Raw genomic sequence first — 26,785 nt, forward strand, 5'->3', positions numbered from 1 at the left:
TCCATAGCAAGTATGTGTCTGTCTGAGGGAGATAGGCCTGTTTCCGATAAAACATCCTGGGGAATTAAGCTATGGCCCCATCTCACATCCCACATTTCAGCTGGACACAGTGGAGGTGAGGGCACTTGGGGGCAGGATGTAAATTTGAGACCTCATATTATGGATCAACACAGTCTGAAGCAGCACCTTGCCTTTCTCCTTGCCCAGAATGCTCTCCCAGCTCTTGCATGTACCACCAGGCACTGACTTAGACTGCTCAGCTTCAAAAGAAGACTTTTGAAAGTCAAGTCTTTGTGTTCTCTTAGGGCAGAAGTTAGCAAAGCCAGTAAGCATGAGTGTGTGTGTCCAGGGGTACAAAGCAGCAGCCAGGCCAGATAAACACAGGGGAGCCATTTCCCCAGCACTTTGGAGACTTGGTTGTCTTCTTACCCTTCTCCCCAGCTCCAAACCTCATTATCAGCATGCTCAATGGGACAAGGGGATGCACAGAGCCCACCCTGCTGCCTCCCTCCCATTAAGCTCATGGAAGGTTACTGGTAGCCCTTTGCAGCGCGCTTGCCTGCACCCACCTGCATTTCCACACATCTACAGGGGCTAGGTCAGCCCTTTGTGATTCGTTTTAATCTGGCACAAAGCAGCAGCTTGATGTAAAACACCCACATGTGCTCCCGTTATATAATATGAATCTGAGAAGATTAAATTATCCAGTCTGAGGAAACACATGCACGTATGTATGTACACAGCTCTATGCAGGCTGGGGCTTGGCTGAGCGGAGCTGAGGGCAAAGCTTCCCTTCAGGAACATTGAACTTGCACTTGTAAGCACTTAAAGGGACAAATGATGTGTATACACATGCGCATAGACACGTGTATGAAGTGCTGCAGCAGCTCTATACCCTGCCTTCACTGTGAGGCCCTGGCACAGGGTGCCCAGAGAAGCTGTGGCTGCCCCATCCCTGGCAGTGTTCAAGGCTGGGTTGGACAGGGCTTGGAGCAACCTGGTCTAGTGGAAGGGAGTTTAGAACTGGATGAGTTTTCAGGTTCCTTCCAACCCAAACCAGTCTGGGATTCTATGACTTGAAGAAGATGCAAAAAGCATTTGTAGCAGTGTGCTTTGTTATCCGCTTCCCTGGCAGAGTCTGAGCAGCAGTGTGGAGCAAAACCAGACACTGCCTTGAACTTTACCTGCCAGCACAGGGCAAGATGCTGCTCATTGGGAGGGGCAGATAGGGGTTTGAGCAGTCCCCAGAACCACCCAGCATCTCTCAGCAGCCTTGGGGTGCCTGGTTCATCCTGTGGCCAAAGGCACTGCCCTGCACAGCACAAGCTCTGTCAGTGATGGATGTGCACAGCCAGGGCTTCAGCTGGGTTTGGGGGTGCCCAGACCTTTTGCCCAAGGGCATATTTTACCTTCTAGCAGCTTAATGTCAGGAAGGGAAGGCAGGAAACGTGCTTCACCTATAGCTGCCCATGGCACTTGCACTTCCTAGGCAAGCAAATGACTTCGTCTCCTTCTCCCGCACCTTCCCGTCGTTAATTCACATTGTTCTGCGAGATACAGCTCTACCTCGTAAAGCTTCCCGCTCTGCTTGTACTCTAGCTTGAGGGGCTGGCACAGGGGGTGTCCAGAGAGGAGCAGGGCTGCTGCTTCCCCGGGCCGGGTGCCTGTGCCGGAGCCGCCCGGCTTTGTGCCCTGCCATCCCCTGCATTCAGAACCGGGCATGGGCGATGCTCGGGGCGATACTCGGGGCATCCCCCCCGGCACCCCAATGAGGTACCCTCCTCTCGGCACCGAGAGCGGCCGAGCCGGGCCGAGCCGAGCGCGCCGCCGCCACCACCTCCCGCTCGTGAGGCACGTGCCCCTCACCCCAACACCCCTGTAGGCGGCAGGACGCGCCGAAGCCATTCATGAAAATGTTGACGTCAAGCCTGGGGGCGGAGACTCGGGCCAGGCTCCGCCCCCCGGAGCCATTTAAGGCCGCGCGGCAGCAGTCGCGGGGCTCAGACGGGCGGCAGCAGCGGCCGGGTTGAGTAGTATCGGGCACCGCTTCGCAGCGATCGTCCCGCAGCGTCCGTGTGCACCGCGCTGATTGCGGGGTCGCGCCTCCCGCACCCCCCACCCCCGAGGGCGCGGGGCAGCCTCCGCCAGGACTTCATGTCTGTGCTGTGCCCCCTGCCCTGGTGAGTGCAACACTTGGTTAATCGGTACCAAGCGCTTCCCGCACAGGGGCTCGGGGGGGGGGGGAGGGGGGGGTTGCGGGCCGCTGCTGTGGCGTGGGGGGGCTGGAAGGGGAGCCCCGTCTTCCCGGGATGAGGTCCTGGAAAGTGTTTTCCTGAGAGCGGGGAAAAAAGAGGTGTCCGCGGCGGGATGAGCCGCACCGGAGGAACCGCGATCTGTGGGAATTCGCTTCACTTTCTCGAGCTGGGAATGCCATTAAGGCTGGAAAAACAGCGCTGGAATTGGCGCCGTGCGAGCCGCTGGTGTGGGAAGTCCCGGAGGTTGTAAAATAAGTCAGCGGGAGCTAAAACACAGCAGCTTGGAAAGAAAGGGGAGAAAAAGACCAACCCCCGCAGCGCTCGCACTTTATTGAGTGGTTTTTTTTACTTCTCCCCCTTAGGGGGCAGAGCTGGAGGAAGTGGAGAAGTGAAGCCCTGCTCCGGAAGCCTCCCGAGGGGTTCTCGGGGGTTTGTTCTTGGGGAGCAAGCCAGGGAGATGCTCCCATGGGCGGGGGGTAGCGCTGGTTTGCGAGGTACTGAGATTTTGCACTCCCTTTTAAAGGGGGCAGGAAAAAGGAGTCCAGAAAGAGGCTGCCACAGCCTCTGCTGCTTGCTTTTCTATCACGATGCTACTTAAATCTTGCTTGGTTCTCCTGGAGCCCTTCAGAGCACTTGAATACTGTCTTTTGTTTCTAGCTCTGATTATCTGAGATCAGCTGAAATGACTGAAGTGATGATGAACACCCCAGCTATGGATGAGATTGGGCTAAGCCCCCGCAAGGACGGCCTGTCGTATCAGGTAAATGCTTTGCCAGCTTTTTAGGCAGTAATCCCCTATGGAATTGCTTGGGCTGGACTGCAGACTTGATCTAATGTACCTTTCCATAGCCTGACCTCATCGCAGGTTTTGCTGTAGTGAGAACTAGTTAACATCCTGGAATGCTTGCTTGGCAGTAGATGGTTGTCTAAAATATCACTTGGTATCAGACCAGACTGGCAAAGGACTTGGTTGTTTCCAGAGGGATTGAGCCCCCACACAGTCAGTGTTTATGGCGGCTCGGTGGGAGACAGGGGGAAGGGTTAAAGAAGGGTTTGCACCGCTCACTGGGCTGAGAGGACTCTTGAGGTATCTGCAGAATGGCATACAGATGACCTGCCTAGAGCAGGGGAGAGTTCTTTATATGGCACTTTGAATTTTTGGATCTGTTTCTTGGTTATCCAGATTCATGGTCCTATTTGAGATGGTAACACTCTTCTGGAAGATATGGTAAAGCCCAGAGACAGCCTAAACAAACCTTGAAATGTCACTGGAGATAGCAGTGCCTGAAGGCATGAGCTGCATTCATTCTGAAAGTTCTGAACAATGTCATTAGCTATTAACCTCTAGATCAATGAGTGGGGTTAAGATGTGGTCTTAGAAACTAGCTTGAGCCTTAATCCTTTAGTCTCAATATACTTTTAATTTCTTAGCTTGTAGTTAATCAAAGGGCAAGTTGTGCATCTTGGCCTACTAGATCCATGTTTTCCTGTTCTTCCAGGAGACTTGCTGATGGGATTTAACACAGGCGATGTGTGCGTGCAGTTGACATGCATCTGGTCTGTGTGTTGGGTGACTCCTAACTGGCAGATCCCGATGCAGGGCTCTTCATTTGCAGATGTTACACAACCTGCACAGAGGCAGTTGCTCTAAGTGTGCATTCAAATGAGGCATGCTATTGTAGCTCATTTTTGAGACGTAAATATGCAAGTATACAAGGCAGAAACAATGCGCTGAAGCATGAAATCAACTGAACTTTGGGGCCTCCAGCCAAAGCCATAGGGAGGAAGAGGGGCTGTGTTGCTTTTTTTGGTCAGAATTCTGGATCTGGATAGTGCAAGTTGTTTGATTTATACCTGTGCTGTGCCTCAGTGCTGGAGTTAGTGGAAAGCATATGGCCTTTCTTTCCTATAGAGGGACTGTACAGCAATGAGAGTGTTTGTTAAACCTGAAGCAGTCAAACTAGCCTGTATGGGATGCATTTATGGTCACCTTATGAAGAGGCTTAGCTCAGTCAGGTCAATGCCTCTATTTACCTATACAAATTTTCCTGTGAGAAGAAGGATGTAGGTGCCCTGCTTGTTCTAATGATTGCTTCAGCGAGGTTTTTCCCCTGATGCTAATGACCTTGATAAGTCTGCTTGGGACAACTGGGGAACAGGCCTGTTCAGTTTTGAGTAGATCATCTGAACATGAAGGTATGTGAGTCATAAATGCTGGCAACTCATACCTATGCAGGGCTTTTGCATCCTGGATCTCTTCTCTATAGTGGTCGAATCATAGATGACTGCTTTCAAATGCCTGCAATAGCTAGGGACTGCCTGTCGGTGCTTCACCTTGGTGTAAGCCAAACTGATGGCAGGAATGGGTGAGGTGTTGAAATGGATGATCCTGAAGAAGTACTAGCAGTGTGTGGGCTGTGTACAAGGTCTGCCTCTAAATCAGATTAGTGTAAAGAGGATTGGGGAGCAGGCTCCCGCCTTTCTTCTCTGGCTGAGGATGTCACAATATAAATCAAAGTTGAAAGCATCCTTAAAGTGCTGAAAACTCAAGTTAAAACAGCAAGGACAAATCTGATACAAATCGCATTGTGAACCTCTTTGTTCTACCTCAGACTTTGGCACTTTGTGCTTCATCTTGCTCATGGAGAGAGTTTGGTACATGGAAAACTGTATGCTAGTCTGAGGGCTGTAGTGCAATAACTTAAAACCAGACAGGGCTAATGGAGCATGACTGCTCCTACACTGGGGCTTGTTGTTCTAAGCCGCAACATCTTCCCCAGCTCATCTGCAGTTGGGTACTTGTGATGCGAGTGTAACAGCCTTTGGCTGACTAAGAGAGGCAAAAAAGTGGAGCCACAACTGAGAGAGGCAAACTTCTGGTTTTGAAGGTTTATCTTGTTCAAGTAGTAGAACTGGGATTTACTTTGCTGCAGAGATGACCTCAAACCAAGGTTCAGAATACCCTCTTCAGGCTGTGCAGAGCACGGGCTGCCTGGGAGGTCCATAAGATGCTAGCTGTGAGCTTGGGGGCTGCTTCTGCCACCATGTACAGACATGAAACTGTCTGGAGCAGAGGAAATGGGCAGCAGCTTTGTGGGAACTATAAAGCACATTAGTATCTGCTACAGACAGACTTGTCCTACCAGCAGTACTGTTCCAAAGTGGTTTTGCCTTTACTTGGAAGCAAACTGAGGAAACTAATTCATACCCCAAGTATAAGCTTCAGCAATCTGATTCCTCTGTCTTGTGGAGTTCACTGAACTTCAGGGCTCCTGTCTGTCTCACTGGTTATGGAGGGGACTTAGCTTGTCAACTTCTTCCTTCTGCCTTCTCTACCCCTTTGCCTTTGCTCCATGGTCTGGAGTGTCTGCCTAGAGATCAGCTGAAGCTGTGCACCTTGCCCCAGTGAAGCTTCCTGGCCTTTGTTGGGCTGCCCATCACTGCTTTTTAAGCACTGATGTGAAAAAACTCAGACTGCAGAAGTCATATGTGTGTAGGCTTAGAAATTTGTATGTTTCCACTTGCAAAATGCACTTTCTCAGCATAGAAATGCCTTTTTCCAGTTTATATGCAAAATGTTTGTAAGCTAATGTGATAATTTGAAAATCTATGTAAAGCAGCTTTTATTACTGTATTTGTGCTGTAAAGCTGCTCTCTGAGCCCCCTGAAGATGGTTTAGCCTGAGCAGAAGTGAATGGTGAAATCGGGGCATTAATCTCTGAACAAGGTGGCATAGACAAAACAGAAGATGCAGCTTTAGAGATGATGTCATGCTGGGTCTTGTGCCTGCAGTGAAGAGCTATTTCTGGATCTTTAATAGATGTCCCATAATTCCCATGGGACTTACTAAACAAAAAACTCCTTGATGGCTCAAGATGCCCCTGCTACAAACAGATGTGCCTATGGAGGGCTTCACGGGCTTCCTGCCTGGCAGTCTCCACTGAGCCGAGTCCTATTCACTGTCAGTCAGAGCTAATCTACTGTTTCCTATTTCCTAGCCCTTAGATATACCTGTTCTCTGAAAAGCCTCCTCAGCACTCTGCCAGCTTGTCCTCTGCTGCCATAGCACAGCATCACAAATGATGCTACAGAAACCAAGGCTGAATTCATCATTTCGTGGAGCTGTTGTCAAGAGATTGCCTTGCTTCTTGGAAGTGGAGCGAGGTCTGAGCACAACTGAGATCACTTTAATGCCCAGAGTGCTTTATTTTGAGTCAATGCTGTGTCTTGAGTTGAGTGTGCTCCTTCGCTGCAGACTGGCTTGCTGGTCCTGTGGGACCTTAGGTTCCCTTTTAGGACATCGGCCTGTGGTGGAGGCTCAGCTTGCCTCATGCCTTCAGCTGGGGTTTGGTTGTTATGGGGAGCTTGAGCTCTTTAGGTCATGATCATATCGTGCTGGTATCTGTCTAGGTTAATCACAGCTACAGTTAGCTGTGAATCATGCCAGACTGAATCTAGGTAAATAGGCTTAATGCTCTACCTGGTGTCTATGGTGAAAGCTTGGGTTGTCTCTGTTGGTGGGGAAGTAATAATTTGGTGAATGCAACACCTTCACCAGTGCCTATGAAGCACTGACTTTCCCAAGCAGCTGTGGTGCTTGATGCTGAGGGGTTCAACTGTATCTGCTACATCCCCCCCAACCTAAACTGTGGGACTGACACGTTACTGATCCAGGGCTGATGGCAAAGGGTGGAAATTGAGCTTCCTCTAATAGCCTTGCTTGCTTGTAGGTGCTTTGTGTCTGTGCAGCCTTGATTTGTGCAGGGGAAGTCCTCTGATAGAGCTGGTGCTTGCTACTATGGAAGGTCTTGAGACTGGGCTGCAAAAAGAGCGAGTTGAGGATTACTTGCTCACACAGCACATCCGGTGCATGTTACTAGACAAGATCAGTAGACTGAGTCAATGTGTATTCCAGGCTCTGGGATGTTAAATGAGGGCAGAAGCAGGATATGGGATAAACAGAGCCAAAACTCATCATGTTAGCAGCTATGCTATGCAAAAAAAGCGTTCCACTGAAATGCAAACAGAAGACAGCAGCTCATTACATCTCGGTGCATGTGTTTTCCTCCCTGCTTGATACCTTGTTCCTCTGATGGAAAATTGCCGTGATGTGTGAAGCTTCCTTGCCACTGTGTCCCAAGATAGGACAATCTGTGACTGGGGAGTTGTCATAGTTCATAAACCTGAGTCACAGGCTGCTGTGTGTATACTAAATGGAGCTTCGTTTCGAGCCATGACTGCTGTGTGAGTAAATGTAGGCATTAGCACTGTTAGAGCTGGAAAATTCCTCCAAAGAGGGCACTGAGAGATGATTTAAGTATTTCCTGAAGTGAGCTTACCATGCTTCTCAATGGCAGTAAAGTTTTATTTTGAGAGCTGAATTGATGACCTGGGATGTGGAATATTGGCTTGATACTGCTGATGAGACACAAAACTTAGCTTCTTTTTTACTGGGAAGGGTGAGTGATAGGTGTACATTGGGGCATATTCTGTACCTGAAGTGGTACGCCTCTCAGTATAGACTTTTCAGTCTTGGGGATAGTATTACCATAGTGAAGCAAAGCTTTTCCCCCCCCCCCCCCCAATACAGTAACTTAATTTGGAAAGATCTCATTGCTTTAGTCTCCCTGTAATAGAATTGAAATAGTTTGCATCCCCGCAGGAGGGGAGACAAGCATTTTAACTATGGGTGTTGGTATGGAGGACACATGTGGAAGTTGTTTTGAATTTACAAGTGTCAGTTGGATTATCGTAATGCTGAGCTAATCCTCTTAACTGTCTGACATCTCTCCTGCTTTTGGTGTTTCTCCATCCCTGTGAATGCTGAGAAGAGGGTATAAGCCTTCCCTAGGGCAATGAAAACTTTCCATTCTTGTTGCCAAGGCTTCATTCAAGGGTAGAGCTGGATCATCTGAAATGGAGGCAAACATGATCTAAAATCATTTCAAGCGCCTGCTTCAAGTTCTGTTTTTCACTGCCCTTTCCAGCTGCGAGGCAGGAGTTTGGTTGATTCGTAGGTGATCCTGGATCAGTCCATGAGGAGAGTGGTTCCCAAGACACCATTTGGAGAGGCCTTTGTTTGTGTTGAGTAGTGCGAGAAGGAGCATGTATGTCCTCTTTGGGCTCAAAAGGTGTTGAATGCATCTCTCCATGGGCTGGGAATTGGGGCTCAGCTACAGAAGGGGAGCTCTGCAGAAGCAGTTGCAGCCTCTCATGCTGCACCATGCAAGGGGGTGTGTAAGATGTCTTTGAATTGCTGCTAAGTTTGGTTTTAGGTAGCCTCCACAACCAGTTGGTGGCTGTCACTTGTCTTCCCCATCAAGTGACCAGATCAGCTAGAGGTAGGCATCCGCTTCACTTGTGTGCAAGGTGTCTCCCTGTGATGAACAAGGAGAAGCTAACCCCTTGCTGCTAGGCTCTTTGGGTGGTGGGGAGATGCAAAGTCTTCCTCCCACATGCATGAGCTGGGTACTGCGAGCAGAAAGGCTCATAGGCAGGCTTGGCTGGGCAAGCTGTCTTGGGTGCTGTGCAGAAGGGTGCAGAGCTCACAGGTCAGAGCTGAGCTGCTGCATTCCCAGTGAGGACCTTGCTGCAAGCTTCAAAGGTGTTGTTTTTCCTTCCCATTGTGTAAATCTCGAGTGGGATCAGATCAGGCATATGGGACCAACAAATGCAGCGTGCCACTGCTGGTGCTTGCTTGTTTTAGTAGTCTGGCAGTGCAGCTTATTTTGGGGTGAGTGGGAAGGCCGGTTTGAATTAACTTTCCCATGTGGCTTCCCCAGATGTACAGCTCAGTCTTAATCTGAAGCCCTGTTTTCTTTGGTCCCGATGCTTGGCCTGCCATGACACCCTGCTTGTCACATGTGAGGAAATCTGCCTTTGTTGTAGTTTTTCCATTGACCGTCCACACCCCTTGAAAGTGCAGTTGCAACATCTCACTTCATGCTGCCTCGACGATTAAAAAAGCATGACTTAGTGGAAAAAATCCTGACCTTCTTGGGTTCGGCCTGTCCTGCAGCTGTTTGAGATAAGATTGTGCTGGGGTTTTTCAGCATTAAAAGAGCTGCACACCACGTTTTGTGGGTATTTGTTTATAAGGAAGTGACTGCTACTTAGTTTCTGGAAAAAAATCTGGCAGGCTATTTTCAAAGAAATTGCTCCAATTTGACCTAATGTGCTTAAAATGATAGCAGCCAAAGGTTAGCTTAATTATTATACTCCTGTTTTTCTTGCACAGGAGGCTATTTTCATGACATTATCAGCTTATGTAACCTCCTGAACCACACTTCTTTTTTCCATTGCAACCTTCTAAACCATGTAATGTCAAGGGTATTTTTTTTCCTATCCTGAGTTTAGATAATGAGTTGATGCTTAAAAGCCACTGACTGAACTTCCAGTAATGCACCGCATATCTGAAACTGCCTTTGTTTGGCCAAGCAGAAGCCACAAAGCTCCCAGAAACAGTTGTGCTGGGGGTGACTAATAGCAAGTAGCTCATTCTGTAAATGCTCATGTTTACATGGCCACCCTCAAAGACCTCCCTTGCTCTTGTGCACCTGAAAAGCATATGGAAGGTGGGTGGTACAGTGGGAGCTGGGCTCCTGCACCACCTTGCCCAGGACCAGATGGATGTGCATGAACAGCCCTAGTTGTGCGTTTCCTTCAGTTAACCTTGTCTGACTACCTTAAGTAGTAACCCCAATGGCTTTCTCATGTTGGTAACCTGGTTGCCCCAAAGCTTTGGATGCAAGGAAGAAGCTGGACAGTAGAACACCGAACATACTGACAAAGACGTAATGGTGCTGTTAGCTGCTAGGCTGAAGAACAAGTTGGTGCGATGTTCCACTTTGGAGCTTGGGCCAGGGCTTACCAAGGTGGTGGGTACCTGCATGGTTGGTATGAGGGGAATGATACTTCATGGTTAATGCTTAGGGTTCCTTGATTGTAACTGGAACCGCAAAGATCAAAGCACATCAGATCTTGCTCTCAAACTGAGGTACTTGTGTGCAGCATGCCTGAGGCTGGTAGTGCTGTTCCCTGCAAAGATGCTCTTACAGCTCGCTTGAATTCAGGTGGTGTTTGAAGGAAAGTACAGTGCTTGACTCCTCACCCCATCTGCAACCTTGAGGGGAAAACACATTCTGTCATTATCTTGGGGGTGTTTAAAGATGCTTGTAATGCAAAATGGGCACTCTGATAAAATTGTTTAAAATAAAGAGGTGGTAATTGTTTAATATTCTGGTTACCAACCACAGGGATTCTGATGTGGCCATTGGTTCTTGTCACCTAGGAGTTCTCTTCTGGATGAGCTGGGGTTTGAAGCTGTTCCCCTAGTAGGGCATCCTTAAAAGTACCAGCAACCTCTTCAGTTCACATTGTGATCTGAGTCACGCAAAGCTCCTGCTAACACCACAGTTGGCAGTTTTTCCTGTTCCCATGTCTTTGCCTCAGTTCAGAATCAAAGTGTGCATACTGTTGGCACTGCCAGCAAGTATGAGCTCTGGTGCTGCTGTAGTGTATAAGCTTGTGCATCCATGTTGAATGGAATGGGTAAGGTACTGCTCTCTGCATCTCAGGGTGCTGGAGATAACGGGTCCTCATTCCTTGTGTGAGCAATATAGTGCATAATTGCTGACTATGCTGCAGGTACCTCCTGCCTGAAGAAATATGGTTCAGTCTCCAACGCATCCATAAAATGAGTGTCTTTCTGCTGAGTTTGCTGAAGTGTGGTAGCTGTAGCATGCAGAACACTGCTAAAATTGTCTCTAAAATGCGGCTGAACTTCTTTCAGTCTGGTGCTGTTGCTCTGGAGAGGTACCAGATGCAGGCCCTTGCTGCAAGGGTCTGGACTGCTCTAGCACTGGGTTGCCATGTGCCTCCTCTCCCCTCTAGCAGCAGAGCCTGGAGCACAAGCCTGTTCTGTGCAGCTTGACCAGCAGCAGGAAATGAGATCTCGGATTGTCTGATCGAGATACCTCTGTGTGCAAACTCATGAGCATTAATGCAGAAGCAGTGGGTGAGGGTGAGGTGTGTTTGGATAAATATCCAAAAGGGCAGATGCCTATTTGCTGAGCACTATCCAAGCAAGCATGTGCTTTGGAAGCCTCTTGGGTAGCGCTCGTTTCCAGTACTCAGAGATTAGAGAAGCTTATTTCCAAGTTCAAGAGTCTTTCCATCACTCAGTGGTTTACTTTGTGCCCAGACAAGTCTGCCCTGGGAACCAGAGTGTCTTGAGTTGGGTTTTGGCTAAGACTGCTTGAAGGCAGCCCCTCTCACAGACTGTTTCTTGGCTCTTTCAGATCTTCCCCGATCCCTCAGACTTTGACCGCTACTGTAAGCTGAAGGACCGCCTGCCCTCGATCGTGGTGGAGCCGACCGAGGGCGATGTGGAGAGCGGTGAGCTGAGATGGCCACCCGAAGAGTTTCTCGTGCAGGAGGAGGAGGAGGAAGAGGAGGAAGAAGAGAACTGTGAAGACGCAAAGAAGGACAACAAGGAGCAATAAATGGCATCAGAGGAAAGGCAAGGGACTGCACCCTTCTGAAGGAAGAGCCACACTTCTTTTGAAAGTCTTTTTAAAGGAAAAGACAAGTTCAACTTTGCACCTGCGAGATCTTAGTTATTTTGTAATTCTCTGTATTGAGAACTGAAGCCCTCGGTGTCACCAGACCTCCTGAGGAAGGAAGGAAGTAACGCAGAGAAATGTTTGCTGTTCTCGAGATCATTATCTGTATTTTTCTGAGGTGGAGGCAGCAGTGAAATTCCAAGCACATGGCAGAGGGTGACCATGCGAGGGACTGCTGGAGGGGGGAGCTCGGGGAGGGGGAGGAAAGCCAGAGGTGGCAGTGCTTGATCCGGAGCTGCCTCCAGCTAAAAGTGTGAGAACAGAGCTGTAATCCCTCAGATTTGCCTTTCTTACAGCTTCCATTTGTGTGTTGGGGGGTGGAAGGATGTCCGTAGTGAGGCATGGCTGAAGGCTCCAACTGATGAGGGGCCTGTAGCTCTCCCCAGTTTGGCACCTCCTAGGGTAACATGAGCATCCTTAGGAATAATTGGGTTTCTTGCTCTTGCTGTTGAGCCTGTTTTCCAGCCACTTTTCCCAAAGCTGTTTTCTCCCCCTCTGCCTTTAGACTCTTCGTTGCTGAACAGCTGTATCTGCAGGGTAATGTTAGGCTGCTGCTTGTCATCTCTACTGCGAGGCCCTAGTTTATCTTGCTGGTGGTTAGTGTGAGGTAACGCGCATCGGATGGAAAGATGCTTTTGTCTGCAGCAAGAGCTCACATAGGTTTGAACACCTCAGATTTTCCTCTCCTATTGGCTGAGGCTGCTTTGGTCTCATCTTGTACAGCTCCCAGAGCCAGAGAGTGGAGGTTAAGCTTCCTTAGCTTAGTGTCCATGAGGCTGTAGCGTTTCATGTCTCCAGCTTGCTGGTCAATGTGCTTGAGAGAGCTGGGGTGAGAGATCTCTCCCAGCTTTGCACTGTAGGACAAGCTGGTAGGGGTGTGCATAGTGGGGAGCGCTGCCAGACCTGAGGTAATCCAAAGATGAAACACTTGGATCTAGTGTGGATCACCAGTGGGAAAGGGGGGTTTGTAGAAGGGTTCTGTTGGGAGAGGATTAGCCTGGGTGTCCTGAGACAAGATGTGGTTTTGCTTCATAGCAAGAGGGAAACATTCATGAGCTGCAGAGTGGCTTGCAGAGTCTGTGGTTGTGTCCTCTTCACCATATCCTGCTTCAAGGAAAAGTCATCTGTCTCTGTTTGGGGAGGAGGCCAGTCTGCTGCCAGGCAGGGTAACCTGCTGCTTTGCTGGAAAGAGATCTTGCAGCTCTGGGGACCAGCTTGGGAGCCAGTTGGTCTTGGGATAGGTTCAGAACAGGTACCACCTAAACCAAATCTAGAGTCATGGAAGAGAAAAAGAAATGTCAAGGCCTTAACCAAACTTTCATAATAATCCCAGTGCCACCCCCCCCTTTGCTTATAACTGGTTCCATTTTTAAAATCTATTTGAACATGTGTGTATTTGTATTTTTAATACCTCATGAGTAGTAAAACGCTGGTGGGGTTGGGAACTGCTTTTAACGTATTGGCAGGATTGTTTTAGTCTTGTCTTGCTTGTGTTTTAAACATAATGGCAATAATTTATCAGCTCTGCATAACTGTTTCGGGCAGATAGGAGTTTGGAGAGGAGTTAGCACAAAGCAGGAGAAATTCAGTGTTCCTACTGTGCGGCTGGTCTCCGGTCCAGCAACGCAGACCCGGTTATACATGCTCCCTGCCTGTCTTGGTAGACAGTTGATCACCCAATGGTCATGATGTGGTGATACCATTTTCTCTAGTGACGGATTCAGCTGTTGTACCTGTAACACTTGTTCTTGCTGTCTTACTGGAATGAGCTTGTACACCTGCATACCAGCCAGTCATCTTACTTCTAAGTGTTACTCTATATTGGTCTCTACTGTCTGTACCACCAAGTCAAAGCTGTATATCAAAGATATTACCATATGGGCAGCAGCAAGATGGCAATCCTTGGACTTTAGATCTGCTGTCTGCCCTAAAGACTTGCATATTTCTGTCTGCATCCTTTTTTTGGAAGTATTGTGTATATTTCTATTTGTTGTTGAACGTATCTAAAGAACAAAGCACTCCAGTAAATCTCCTGTTGTATGATATACATTCTATATTTCTGTAATTCTTTTTGAGCCTCAGGGAGAAGCTAGCATTTTTTTCAAACTACATTTTTGTCACTGTGACAGTTGTAAATAAAGTTTGAAAATGCTTTCCAAATATTCTGGCTCTGTTCTTTACTGTCAAAGCGGGTTTGGGACGGTTGACCTTCCAGGTAGTGGCCAGTCCTTGTGTTTGAGGTCTGGGCGTACTGATTTGCAAGGCTAATGCAGATGTCAGAATAGACTCATGTCTATCAGTTGAGGCTGTTCTGTGAACTTGGAGACACTTGTTTCATGGATGTGGCTGAGCTCAGAGCGTGCCCCATGGGATTATAAGCTTAAATCAATTTAGGGTGAGGTGCAGCATTTTTTGCCTTTATCTTCCTACAGTTGCTTACTTATTGTTGGGTGAAAGGCTGCAGAAAAGTGGTACTCCATCCTGGATCTGGAAAATTTGTGTTTATATCTATAACTATATATCTGTATTCTATGTCTACCCCTTTACCTAACCTTTCAGAGCAGGAAGTTATGGAGAGCCGAGGTTATTCATACCTGCTCTTAGTACTAATGCAGTACCTGTGCACATTCCCTGCTTGTGCTGAGCAACAAGCATGAAGAGAAGCCTTGCCATGCTGAGTGCTGTAAGGGTTTCAGCTGAGCTACCTGGGGTTGTCTGCTTTGTCTGGTTTGGGTCTACAGGTCCACTCTGCTTGAGTAGTTGGTTGCATCTTGCCACATGCCGATGGCTGTGTGCTTTGGCTCATAGTGCTGCCGGAGGAAGGCCTGGAGGAAATGGCATTTTGGAGTATGATTCTAAACTTGTTTGGTACCAAGGCAGTGTCCTGGATGTGGAAATCTGACCCTGTTGGGATTCAGTAGCTCACATTGTCCACTTAATGGGATTAAATTTTCCACTGAAACCAGGCAATGGGAAGCAGATGCCCTGGAATGCCCCATCTTTCAGATACGTGGACAGAAGTTCCTGTGATTTAGCAAGTAACAGACTCTAATCTTACATATGCAAACAAGCTGGATTGAGGTTAGGGCATTATGTTTACGTGAGACTGGTTTAAATACACTAACTAATGACCCTCAGATTTAATGCTTGATTTGAGATAATGCTTGATTTGAGATAATGCTTAACATGAGCCTCACAGTTCAAAGATTGATTGTATAATGCTCAACTCCCATGGATGTTCTAGACCACATCATAAATGCAATATTGAAGCTTGCCTCTCCTTCAACCTTTAGCTAAGATGCCTTGATTCTTCCTCTTCTTAGGTATGTATTTACTTGTAGAAGCTGCTGCAACATTTCCCAGATGAAGCACCGGTCTGAAATGAGTGAAGATATTTAATCCTGCCCCAGAAAGTTTCTGATTAAAATACAGCACTGGTTGTGGAAACTGCAAATGAATTGACATTGTCTGCAATGTGCTTCACACGAACAGGTTTTTCAGGCTCATGTCAGAATGAAGCCGCTTGTTGTTTCCTGATGCATCATGCTGTTTCGGGGTTGGAGCAGAAAGGATGGCTTTGAGCAGGCTCACTGTACCTGGGGGTCTTTGTTGGATGAGTGGAGTGGTGGGGTGTGCTGGTGTAGAGTGATGGGGAAAGGGGCTCTTTCCTGGTCCCCTGCTCTAGCTGTTATGGCCAATGGACTGGCATCAGCAGATGAAAATGGGCTTGTTGCTGAATGGGTGTCCCTGAGTCATCCCAAGAACTTGCTGGGTGGCATAAGGACCTTTCTTTGTACATGGAACAATGATTCTTTTCCTGGCTCTTACTTAAACTTGAGGCGTTTGTCCTCCTCAAAGCTTTGCCCTCTATTTGCAACTGATGACAGAGCAAGCTGTGCACTGCTGCCCTGCTTAGTTCAGCCTGAGTTCAGTCTCTCAAATACTTCATTTATTGTTATTGGTGTGTATCCACTTGTGGTTGGCTTTGTCAATGCATAGTCACTTGAAGCATGCTGCTGATGAGCTGTTGGCATCTGGCTTTGCATATGTTTGGGCACAGCGAGGCAGAAAGAGCCTTTGTCCATGAGCACAAAGATAATTCACCACCAGTGCTGTATATGGGGAGCAGCCACCCCTGGGTACATGTCCTTTTAGTGTAGATCTGATTCCTGCTCTGGTGAAACCACACTCCTCCTCATTGCAAGCAACAAAAGAACAACACTGCCTTCCAGGTGAGCTGTCTCCTTCCCCTTTTAGCACCTGTAGGAAGCTCCCAGGAGCTGAGGACATGGAGTTTCATCCCTGTCATGTTGATCTGCTTTGAGATGCCTTTAAGCACAATCAAAATCAGAACACAACCCCCCAAATGCTAGCCTAGTCACCTGTAACAAACCAAGGGAGTGAGGAGCAATGGCCTGTAATGCATTTGCTCTGAGCTCTCGAAGAGCAGTCATGGGCCCCAAATGTGTCTGTGTACATGAGCAATTGTTATCCCTAAATCCTTGCTTGAGGAAAAAAGCTCTGGGTGTTTCATGGTTCAAATGATGCCTTTTTGTGTATGTTTGGACAGAAAAAGAGCGGTTTTAGGAGAGGAAATGCCAGGACCTGAGAGAAGCACTGCAGCGTTTAGTTATGCACGCATCCAAATTCCCCCCCAGTCAGTGGCATCCATGTAAATGCGTTCGTGCTTCCAGGACCATGTTGCAAATCCATGTCTGCCCATCTTGCTGCAAGATCATCACTGCTGTGCTTCAGGGTCTCCTGGTGAGAAGCTGGGATAGAGGGTGGATCAGGTTGGTACCTGCACAGGAGGGCTGCATACAAAGGCATGGGGTCTCCCTTGAACTGCAGCTCTGCCCAGGTCCTCCCAGATGCCATCAGCCCCGATAGAACAGTGGCTTTGGCTTTTCAGCCACTCTGGTTAAAAAGGCATCTCCTCCCTACAGCTACAGCTATCATTCACCTTTGAAAGGCAGTGCAAGGCCGGCTGGAAAGCAGCTCCGCTGGAGTAAGCTCCAGCTGGTCTTAACAAAAATGAAAGTTTGTGAGCATTGCTCCTAGGAGGTGGAGGGAAGAGGTTTCAGGCTCAACACCTAGAGAGGAACCGAATGCAGAGAAACCTGCTTCAGCCAGGAGATGCCCAGGACTGTGTGTGCAGGTGGTGATGAGCAGAGCTGGAGAAAAGGAGAGCCATTGTTAAATGAGGAAGAGCCTATGGGCAGAAAGGGGAGGAGGATGGGATGGGGTTGTAAGGTGCAATAGTGGTGGGTTGTAAGGTGCAATAGTGCGGGGCTGCCCTGCTGAAGGTCAATGGTTTCATGCCCAAAGGGCAGCCAGGGTGCACTCAGTCCCCTCCACAGCTCCAAATGTTCACTCGATGGAAGCTCACCTGGAGGAAGGGATGAGTGGGGCTCTGCTCTGTCATGCTGTGCCAATGGTCACAGCACGAGCTGAAATCCTGGCGTAGGTGCTTGTCATACCTTGGTGCAGTTTGGGTGCCAGAACTGGAGACAGACCAGCTGGAGAAGGACTACAGGGCCTGAAAATGTCTTCAAGTACAATGACCTTGTGAAACACCATCAACAGAAATGTCTTTGGTAGGACTAGAGCACATATAAATCCACTGATGAGGCTCTGGTACCACCCAGATATGGGTCATCACTACCTAAGGATGGTGGGAAGCCCTTGAGTAGGCTCAAGGCAAGAGAAGTAAGTTTTTGTTGCTTTTTCCAATCAGACTTTATCCTGTAGATGAAGAGATTTTTCCCCCAACCCACATTATCAGCTCCAGGAGAGTTGTTTTGTGCTTTTTCCACATCAAAACAAAAACCCCAGCCCTGTACTTAGGTCAGAGACCTGTACTTCACCCACCAAAGACAGCAAAGGTAGGTCAAGGAGAGACGAAAGACAGCAGTGGCTGGTGGGCCAAGTGAGCAGAGCCTGGAGAGGTGAACCCCAGCCCATCACGACAGGCGGTGTTCACAACTAAGGCGTAACAGAGTCAAACACTCTATTTTGAGAGCCTTGAGAGGTGAGAAGACTGAGCGGGGTGGGAAGCCGCAAACGAAACATGCGTTTGAGCACTTGTTCACTGCCAGAGCTGTAACCACACAGGGTTACCGTAGCAGCGACCATCAGCTTCATCTGATAAAAATAAGCAAGGAAGTCAAGTGTACGAGAGGGAGAGGATGTCAGAAGCCAAGCATGAAAATGTCACAGCAGCTTGGCTTTTATTTTCATTGCTTCCTTCTTTATTCTTGCCCTCAGCCAGCTCAGGAGCCCAGGTATTTCCTGCTTCATGACTCCCAGAGTGCGTCCTGCCACTAAGTACCTCTCTCCCAAACTTTTCTGCCTTCATGGGCACACACACTGGTGTGCATGGTACCCTGCCATACCTGCTGCGAGCCAACAGCTCTGCCGTGAGCTGCGGAGATGGAGCTACAGTGAGGCAGCTCCCCTGGGGTTGCATCGGCTGATGCCTTTGGTCATGGCCTGCAATGGTGGGGATCAATGCAAGGGAAAACATGGGAATAGAATCCCAGCATGGTCACTGCCATGTAATACCCTGCTCCCGCTGTGCTCCTTGAGGAGACAGCCCAGGACTGCAGCTTTCTCCAGCTGTGCTGGGGAGGGAAGAAGGGTGGCTGTATTAGAGAGGTTTAAACTCTTCCCAACAGGTTCTCTGCATTCAGAAGCATGAGCCGGGCGGGTTGCAATCAGCTCCACAAATATTTGTCAAGCACAAGCCTTCCTGAGCAGTGTCTGACGACTCTTTTCCACTGTGGTTGCTGCCAGCACCGTGGCTGTCAAGGCTCCTTTGGATGCTGGCTGTGGGAGTGAAGACCAGCCCCTGCTTCAGAAAGAGCTGTGCTGGGATTTCCCCAGGGTAAAACAGTGCCTGTTTGGTGGCTGGTGTGGCAGCACCTCTGGGTCCCTCGGGGTGGAGGGGAGCTGGATGGAGCTGGGTGGCTTGCTTTACCCTCCACAGCCTTTTAAGCACTTTTGACACTGAATGGGTGGGTTTCACCTGGTAATGATCCAGCTAATGGGATTTGGGATACCCTTGCAATAGGAGAATGCAGAGGGGGCATTACAGCAGGATCTCGTGCATGAGCTTGCTCTGAGGAGGGAACTGAGGGACTCAGGATTCATCAGTCCCCACCAGGCTCAGCTGATCCATACTGTGGTTATTATCCCCTGCAACTGGAGTACAAAGGAGCCCTGTAGTGCTGTCTCAAGAGTTGCCTATCCATGGGATGGAGAGCTGAGCTGAAATGGGATTTGCCGAAATCCACAGTGCTCAGGGGCCAGTTCCTGGCTGGATTTGCTGTGGGTGCCTGTGTGCAGCAGAGGGAAGATCCTGCAAGTGTTCATACAGGGCAGGCAAGAGCCATGCTGTGTGCCACTGTGCACCCTGCCCATGCTCCCAGATGGAAATCTGGGCTGTCCTGGCCCATTCCGGAGCCTTTCTCAGCTGCTTGCTGCAGCGTGCTTCACAGACCCTTTCCTGCCCATCTGCTCCTCTCCACGCAGCATCCTTCCTAGTTTTTCCCAGTGGCAACCCTAGACACGTGGGCATTTAAATCTCTGTAACTATTACAGACCTCTATAAAGTGTAATGGGCCACAGTTTGCATGAAGTATAATATTTAACTTCAGTGGGTATTAGGTGCTTTATAGGGGCTTGCCATCGGTGACTTCCTGGACCTTTCTCTTCTAAGACATTTGTCTGCAGGGGAAGTTCCTGGTGTGACGAAGCAGCAGTCAGTTTAGAGGAAACCTGATCAGAAGGAATCTCCAGAGCCACTGCTGTCAGGAAAGAGTTGATTTGGCTGAGTTTCACCCAGGGAGCAAGCAAAAAGCTCCCAGTTGCAGACCCTGTGATGCCACCTCTCACTCTGGCACTGGGCTAGTCATGCTAACCCTTATTGCGGCCTTTCAGTTCTTAAAAGGGGCTTATAAGAAAGATGGGGAGAGATGTTTTAGCAGGGCTTGTTGTGATAGGATGAGGGGTGATGGTTTTAAACTAAAAGAGGGGGGATTCAGGCTGGATGTGAGGAAGAAATATTTTCCAATGTAGTAAAATACTGGCGCAGGTTGCCCAGAGAGGTGGTGGATACTCCAGGCCAGGCTGGATGTGGTTCTGAGCAACCTGATCTGGTTGAAGATGTCCCTGCTCATTGCAAGGGGGTTGGAGTAGATGAGCTTTGAAGGTTCCTTCCAACCCAAACTATTCTGTGATTTGATGAGTCTATGCTGAACTGCCTCCTTGTAATTAAAACTTGGGTGTCTACCTGAGATAATTGTTAGGTCTCCTCCTGTACTCCATGGAAGAAGGTAAACACCTCCAGATACTGATTCATTTTAACAGCCTATCTGGAAAGAATGACTTCGTGGAGATCCTCTGGCCCTCACTAACAAACAGGTGTAGATAACCTTGTAGTCTGCATGCCCGACTCTCAGGCAGCTGAAGCTGAATGAGCTGAACCTCACCCCTAGTTTCTTCCATGCTTTTGCCTTGCTGGGTTTGCCCCTTCGTATGTCAATGTCTCTGCTTCTATAGTGCAAAAACATCTATACATCTATGACGAGCCATTCTGCATCCACCCATTGGACTGAATTCACTGTAAACTTCTTGTTCCTCAATCACCACAAAAAGACCTCCAAATCTGTGCATTGGTGACATGAAGTGACACAACAGGGTGAAAAAATACCCAATGGAGAATGGGAAGAGTGAAGAAAACAAGGTAAGAATGTGCAGTGAAGACAATGGAGGTGGAAGGAGAGGTTGCAAGGGCAAAGCACATGCAGCTTGTGCCACCTGCATGCTGCTTGTGCTGGTTTAACTTGAGGGAGGAGGGAAGGGAGGAAGGCAGAACTTCCCAGCCAGGTCCAGTTCAGGGCCATGTTCAATCCTACTCGCGATTGCCCAGCCCATGGACATCCCATCGGCTTCGATCATGCTGAAGGTCACGCATATGCTGGGGATGCTACCTGACATAGGCAAGAGCTCTCCTGAAGTGTGGCCACGTAGCACAGACCTCCCTTTAGCCTGGAAAATGTGATTTAAATAACATTGGTCTCTGTTGGCGGAAATCAGTTTAAAGTGTAAGAAAAACAGTTTGTGAGCTCATTTTCTGACCTGTCTAAACCGAAAATTGACTGAAGAGGTTCACAAGCCCTTGAACTTCATGAGGCTCATCCCACCTGAGCAGAGGAAAGCAGTTAGACCAAGAAGTCTAACTTAAATACACTCCCTGTCTTTTGTCTCCAACTGTAGAGCCTGATCCTGTTTGCTCCCTCACACCCATGTGTATGCTTTCCCCCCCAGCGAAACCTCTGGCTGTAGGTGGGTCTTTCAGAGTAGCACTATCTTTCTGCATGCGTCAGATTTTCACTGTAGAAAGTGGCAAAGACAATCCAATAACCAGGAATCATCTGAATTATTCAGGAAAAGTTGTCCTTTCCACTCTAATTTTTAATACGCGGAGTTAAGTATTTCTCTTGAGTATTTTTCTGTTCTCACACATGCCAGTCCAAGTACTATCAGTGGTGGCTCACCTGTGCAGGTTGGCTGGACTAGGGTCTTCCCAGGGATCTCAAAGGGACACTGATCTTTTAACCTCCTCTGCTGGGGTCTTACAACCAGTCTGTCCCACCAGGGAACAAAACAAGGGGACCACCAGCGTGCTAGAGGAAACAGCAGCTTCCCCTGTCCCCTCAAGAAATGCAGGCTCTCTAACACCCTTTGAGACACTTCTTAGGCTGAATGCCCATGAGCAGTGGTGAGTAGCAGATTGCCATTCGCTCTTCATCTGGCTGCAGATGCAGCAGTATGTGGTGATGTACAGGTAGTAAAATGCTTTGTGAGCAGAGCAAATGAAAGCCACCATGAAAACAAAGGAGGAAAAGCAGCATTAGTGAGACAAGGCCCTTAGTGACATGGTTTAGTGGTGGACTTGTCAGTCCTGGGGTAATGGTTGGACTTGATGATCTCAAAGGCCTTTTCCAACCTGATTGATTCCGTGATCCTATGGTATTTTCACTTTGCATCTGTCGATCCTTCCTAGCCGTAACTAGAAAGAGAAATGAGAAAATGATACCTCTGAAGTTTTATTTCTTGTCTTGCCTGCTATTTACCATGCTATATAAAGACCCGGTCTGGAGCTACTTCAGTGTTCAAGTGCTTTAAACAAAGATGTGTGGAAGAGCTTGCAGGCTTAGGACTTATTTTCCTCACTTTTCTGTCTTAATTCTCCAGACAAAAGCAAGCCTTGGGAAACGAGTGGCAAAGCATTGCCTGCGACCAGAACGCAGTGAATGACAGGCGGGAGGACAGGTTAAAGAGAGGAGCTGATAACAAGCTGACTTTGCTAATTACTGTTTTTAAAGTCCAAAGTCATTGGAAAAAATGACTAAAGTTACGTTTTGCACATGGAGGACAAGAAGAAAGCACGCTGGAATGTCTGAGTCACCGCTCTGAGCACTCGTCATTATACAGAGATAGAGATTTCATTCGCTGCGTTAAATATTACAGATGTGCGGAGACGCTTGGAGAAGCCTGGTGGCTGTCATTATGCATATCGTTTACCAGAAGATTTGAGGCTGGGTGAGATGACCCAGTGGGCTGCAGTTAGAGGGCTTTATTTATGTATTTATTATTATTATTATTTGTAGGTGATTTTATTTGTTGTACTAAAATTGGAGCAAAGTCTGAAACAGGCAAACTGAAATAGCATGCGATGATTTTCTTCCAGCTCTCATGCACGCACACCACATGCCAGAGCATGGCTCACCCACGTTTCATGCATGTGCGCTTCACGTGCTTCACTCGATGTGCCTTCTACCCTGTGTTTAGACAGTGCCTGGCTCGAAATCTTGTCACAGGTTTGGTCCCTTGGGAGATACTCTAACACAGATCACAGTGCTGCTCTGTGTGTGTGTGCTGCCCCATTGCTGGCAGCCTAAGTAGCACATAGAAACCAACTGCTCGTCCAAGCTTCCCAGACTTGCACAAGTCAGGGCATGGCTGGACCCCAGTGATGCTGAGCCCCCAGTGAGGGGAGGCAAACCCAGGGAGGTCTGTCCAGTGTCCTGGTGTGTCTGAGTGGTGTGCTAGAGGCATGGCCACCTCTGCAAGAGGATGCTGCTCTGGTAGGTCCTGGACTGTATCTGGGTAGGTGCCTCAAGTGCCCAAAGGAGCCTCAGAAGGTGGCAGGGACCTATGCACAGGCTCCCATGTATGGCCATGTGGGCTTCCTGCGCAGTTCCAGGGCAAAAAGCGTGTATGTTTTGCTATGAGCCGAGTTTCCCACACAGCACATGGACCAGGAGCTGGAGAGCCAGTGCCAGTCTGCACTGAGAGGTGTAAAGATGCCCTTTTGCCGAGTGACCTCCTGGGATGCTGGTCCCGAGGCTGTGGGCAGAGTTCAATACCAAAGGCAGTGCCAGCCGCCGTAATTGGGCACACTGATAGTGCTTTTCCTGGATTACCTTTGCACCCATGTGACTAAGCTTTCCCAACAAAGCATGCGAGCAACTAAGGAGCTGAAGCCTCATTAAACAAACAAGCCCACAAAAGGGCTTGTGACAGGTAGTGCTGGTGTCTCCAGCACAATTACCCGATAAACATAAGGCTTTGGAAAAATCCAGCGTGGAAAGGTAGGAGCTCAGTTGCATAATTCCTTTAATAAGCTGTTTTGTCATACACCATATCATAAACAGGAGTGGGGGCAGGAGGACGGGAAGGAGGAGGAGGATGAGGAGGAGGATGGAAGACTCCTCATAGCCTCTGCAGGCTGAGGATGCTGTAGGTTGTTTGCTGGGTGGTGACTAACGTTGTTATCTATTTTTACCTCCTTGAAGTGGTGATGTTTCATCTGTGGCTTGGCCTCTTTATCCTTCTGTTCAAAACATGCCTGTTTGCTTTCCCTTTGCATCCCAGGCCCCCCAGGAAACAGCAGCGGAGAATGATGCCTCCTCAGCTCCTGGACAGAGGGCAGCTGATGACCAGAGCTGCTAATTGTTGCAGGAAGTGGAAGAGACAGGCAATCAGTCACTTGTGTGGTGCCCAAGCCTCATCAAATGTTTTAGGTAAGCTGGTGTCCCAAGCTGCTGGGTTTATCTCCCTGGTTCTGGCTTTCTACTGCATCAGGGTTTTTGTTTTAGAGCATTCACATTTTCCATCCTATGGTGGGGATGGTGCCTGCTTATTAGTGTGACTGTCACCCCAAGAGGGAGAGCTGCACTCAGGCATCAGTAGTACCAACTAGATACCAGGCATCAGTAGGGCACAAGCAGGAGGGCTGGAGGTGCTTTGGCTGAGCTAGTGCTTTCCAACAAAGTCCTAGGGGAGGAAGGGGTGGGAGGGAGGGCATTGCCTGACGGTGACTGAGCGTGCAGGAACATGCCTGTACGTGTAGGAGCATCTCAGCCTCTTGTGTTTGCACACACATGTCTACACACGCGTATGTGTGGATGTTCAGCCTAGCTCCTTGTGAGACTATGGGTTTAACATAGTACACAGTGGTGGGAGGGTGTGCGGGCATGTGTGGGGTCACTGGGTCCTCCTCCTGCTCCCCAGGGTGTACCAGAGCAAGGCAGGTCTGGATTTTCTTGGGTGAAAAAAATCTTAACAGCTTGAATGACATAAGAAATGGCCTGAAACATAGAGATGACCATGAAACAAAGTAATAGGATCTTTGTGGTAATGGCCCCCTGGAGCCTGGGTTGTTTTACGGTGGCAGGTCAGTGCCATGAGACGGGCAAAAAGGGAAGGAAAGAGGCCCCTCTCCTAGCTCCTGCCTCCTTTTTCCCCTTGGGAAGGTGTTGCTTTTATATTTTCCATCTGAACACTTTTTTCCCAGCTGCCACCCCAAGCTCTAAGTGGGGGTCAAGGAGGGGGTTGGACTGTGAGCCTGGATGCAAAGGTGCAAATTCAGCCTCAGCAATGCAGACAGCACCGAAAGAACCGCAGCTCCTCCTGCTTCTGGAGGGATAATTAATCCCCGGAGGTGGCTGCTGGCTGCTGTTTTGGGGAACCAGTTCACAAGTGAGGGACTAGAGCATTAAGGAGCAGCTATTAGAGGCAGCTGGGAGAGCAGAAAGGGAGGAAGGCTTGAATTTAAATGAGCATTTGAAGCTTAGGGCTGGAGCTGTGAGAGAGGAATGGAGGGGGCATCTAAACTTTAGCTAATAAGCACTGTTGCACCTCTGCCTTATGCCAGATGCCCGGCACCCTGCAGTAGCAGTCTCCTAAACAGATGCAGACAGGAAAAAACCCAAAGAATAAAAAGAGAACAGGGAAATTCTTGAGATTCTTTCCAATGGAAAAAATGCCTCCACTTATCACTCAGTGTCAACAGCAGCAGACACCTGTGTTTAAACACCTAGCCACAGCGGCAAGCCAAAAGGTAGCACAAAGCCTCCGCTGCCACCTCCCTGTGTGCATGCAAGCGGGACAATGGACTCGGGCACTTCTCCACCAGCCTGGTGGATCTGTGGCCAGCGTCTCAAAGCCACGTGAAGGCAAGCTCAGAGGTGGCAAAGCTGGCAGCATCCCGCGGTCAGGAAATGCCTGCAGCCTGGCTCTGTGCGTTGGGTGTTATCATGCGTTCCCCAGTTAGACTGTCACCTACTTACCCTTCCCTTCTCCCTGTCCTCCCTCAAACTCTTGCTTCATCCTGTGCAGTGGTAAATCCTGGTGCTCGCTGTTTTCACAGCCTGTGTGGGGGGCTCAGAAAGGAGGATGAAGAACAACGTTGGGGGTAAGCAATGGGAAAATTATCACACACTTCACCCCATTTGGGGATGCAAGGAATCATGGGGATGCATGGAATCTACACTCTGGGGTGAAGCTATGTGCTGTTAGCGGCAGGGTTATTTGCTCTCGTTGGTGCTAATGCATGGCCCCTCATGTTTGCACACCTGAGCCACGTGCCGCCCATCTTCACCTCCCAGGAGTGCCAGCCATCTCACATACTTGCTGCATGGGGATTTCTTGGTCAACCCAACAAAGCTCCTGCTCTTCCCACTACCCCATCCATCAGTCTCATTTCTAACCTGCATCCATGAAGGTGAGGTCCTTAATAGACTGTCCCCCATTCCTTTCCCACTTCTTTCAAGCTCTTGTCCATGAAAAATACAAGAGTTTTGGGGAAGAGAGCCTCCAAGCGCTACAGCAGCCTTGTATTTCCCAGGCCCTATGCAATGCTAAGGTGTTGGAAGGAAGGCACTACCATGTGACAGTCAGGTCAGGGGAACACCTACTTCCCATCCCTCAGTTCTCACCTGTTTCCTGAGTGAGCTTGAGCAAGCTGCTTATCTTCTACATTAATTTCTTAATTAATGCTTCATTTCAGCTTGATTCCTATATGTGAAAAACGGAAATAGTAGTTTAACGGGTAAATCAAAATCTCTGTGCACAAGCGAAGCAAAACAGACAATTCATTTATCACTTCACGTAGTCAGACATGTTCAGCCATCATGGACAGCAGGGCTCCATCATGTCTAATGGTTACTTGGGAAGACAAACACTGTCACTTCAAATGTCCCCCCCTTTTCCCTCTTCTTCCCTCAGCTTTATAAGCTGAGCATGATGCAATATGGTCTGGAATATCCCTCTGGCCAGTTGGGGTCAGCTGTATGCCTGTGTCCCCTCCCAACTCCTTGTGCACCCTCTCTGCTCATGTTGGGTGAGGTGAGGAGCAGAAAAGGCCTTGACTCTGTGCAAGCACTGCTCAGCAGTAACTAAAGCATCCGTGTGTTATCAGCACTGTTTTCAGCACAAATCCAAAACACAGCCTCCTAGCAGCTCCTATGAAGCAAATGAACTATATCCCAGACAAAACCAGCACACTTGATTAAGGTCTGTGCATCCCACAGCATCTGAGTCAGCAGGATGGAAACA

The 26,785-nt window shown here is 48.7% G+C and overlaps 1 protein-coding gene across 1 annotated transcript; it reads left to right on the top strand.

Moving 5' to 3' along the window:
• The first annotated feature begins 2,009 nt into the window (after positions 1-2,009).
• LBH (LBH regulator of WNT signaling pathway) lies at positions 2,010-13,989 on the top strand. The gene is made up of 3 exons (XM_080616063.1): positions 2,010-2,180; positions 2,913-3,015; positions 11,555-13,989. The coding sequence occupies exons 1-3, from the start codon at positions 2,155-2,157 to the stop codon at positions 11,756-11,758; spliced, it is 333 nt and encodes a 110-aa protein (XP_080472189.1). The 5' UTR covers positions 2,010-2,154; the 3' UTR covers positions 11,759-13,989.
• The last annotated feature ends 12,796 nt before the right edge of the window (positions 13,990-26,785 follow it).

This window comes from Psittacula echo (genome assembly GCF_963264785.1).
Source record: "Psittacula echo genome assembly, chromosome: 4".
Classification (NCBI taxonomy): domain Eukaryota; kingdom Metazoa; phylum Chordata; class Aves; order Psittaciformes; family Psittacidae; genus Psittacula; species Psittacula echo.

Bases quoted from the DNA above. Each gene is read 5' to 3' on its own strand.
- LBH (XM_080616063.1), top strand. From the start codon at position 2,155: ATGTCTGTGCTGTGCCCCCTGCCCTG. The intron at 2,181-2,912 runs GTGAGTGCAACA...TTTTGTTTCTAG, and splicing joins GTGCTGTGCCCCCTGCCCTG to CTCTGATTATCTGAGATCAG. The intron at 3,016-11,554 runs GTAAATGCTTTG...TGGCTCTTTCAG, and splicing joins AGGACGGCCTGTCGTATCAG to ATCTTCCCCGATCCCTCAGA.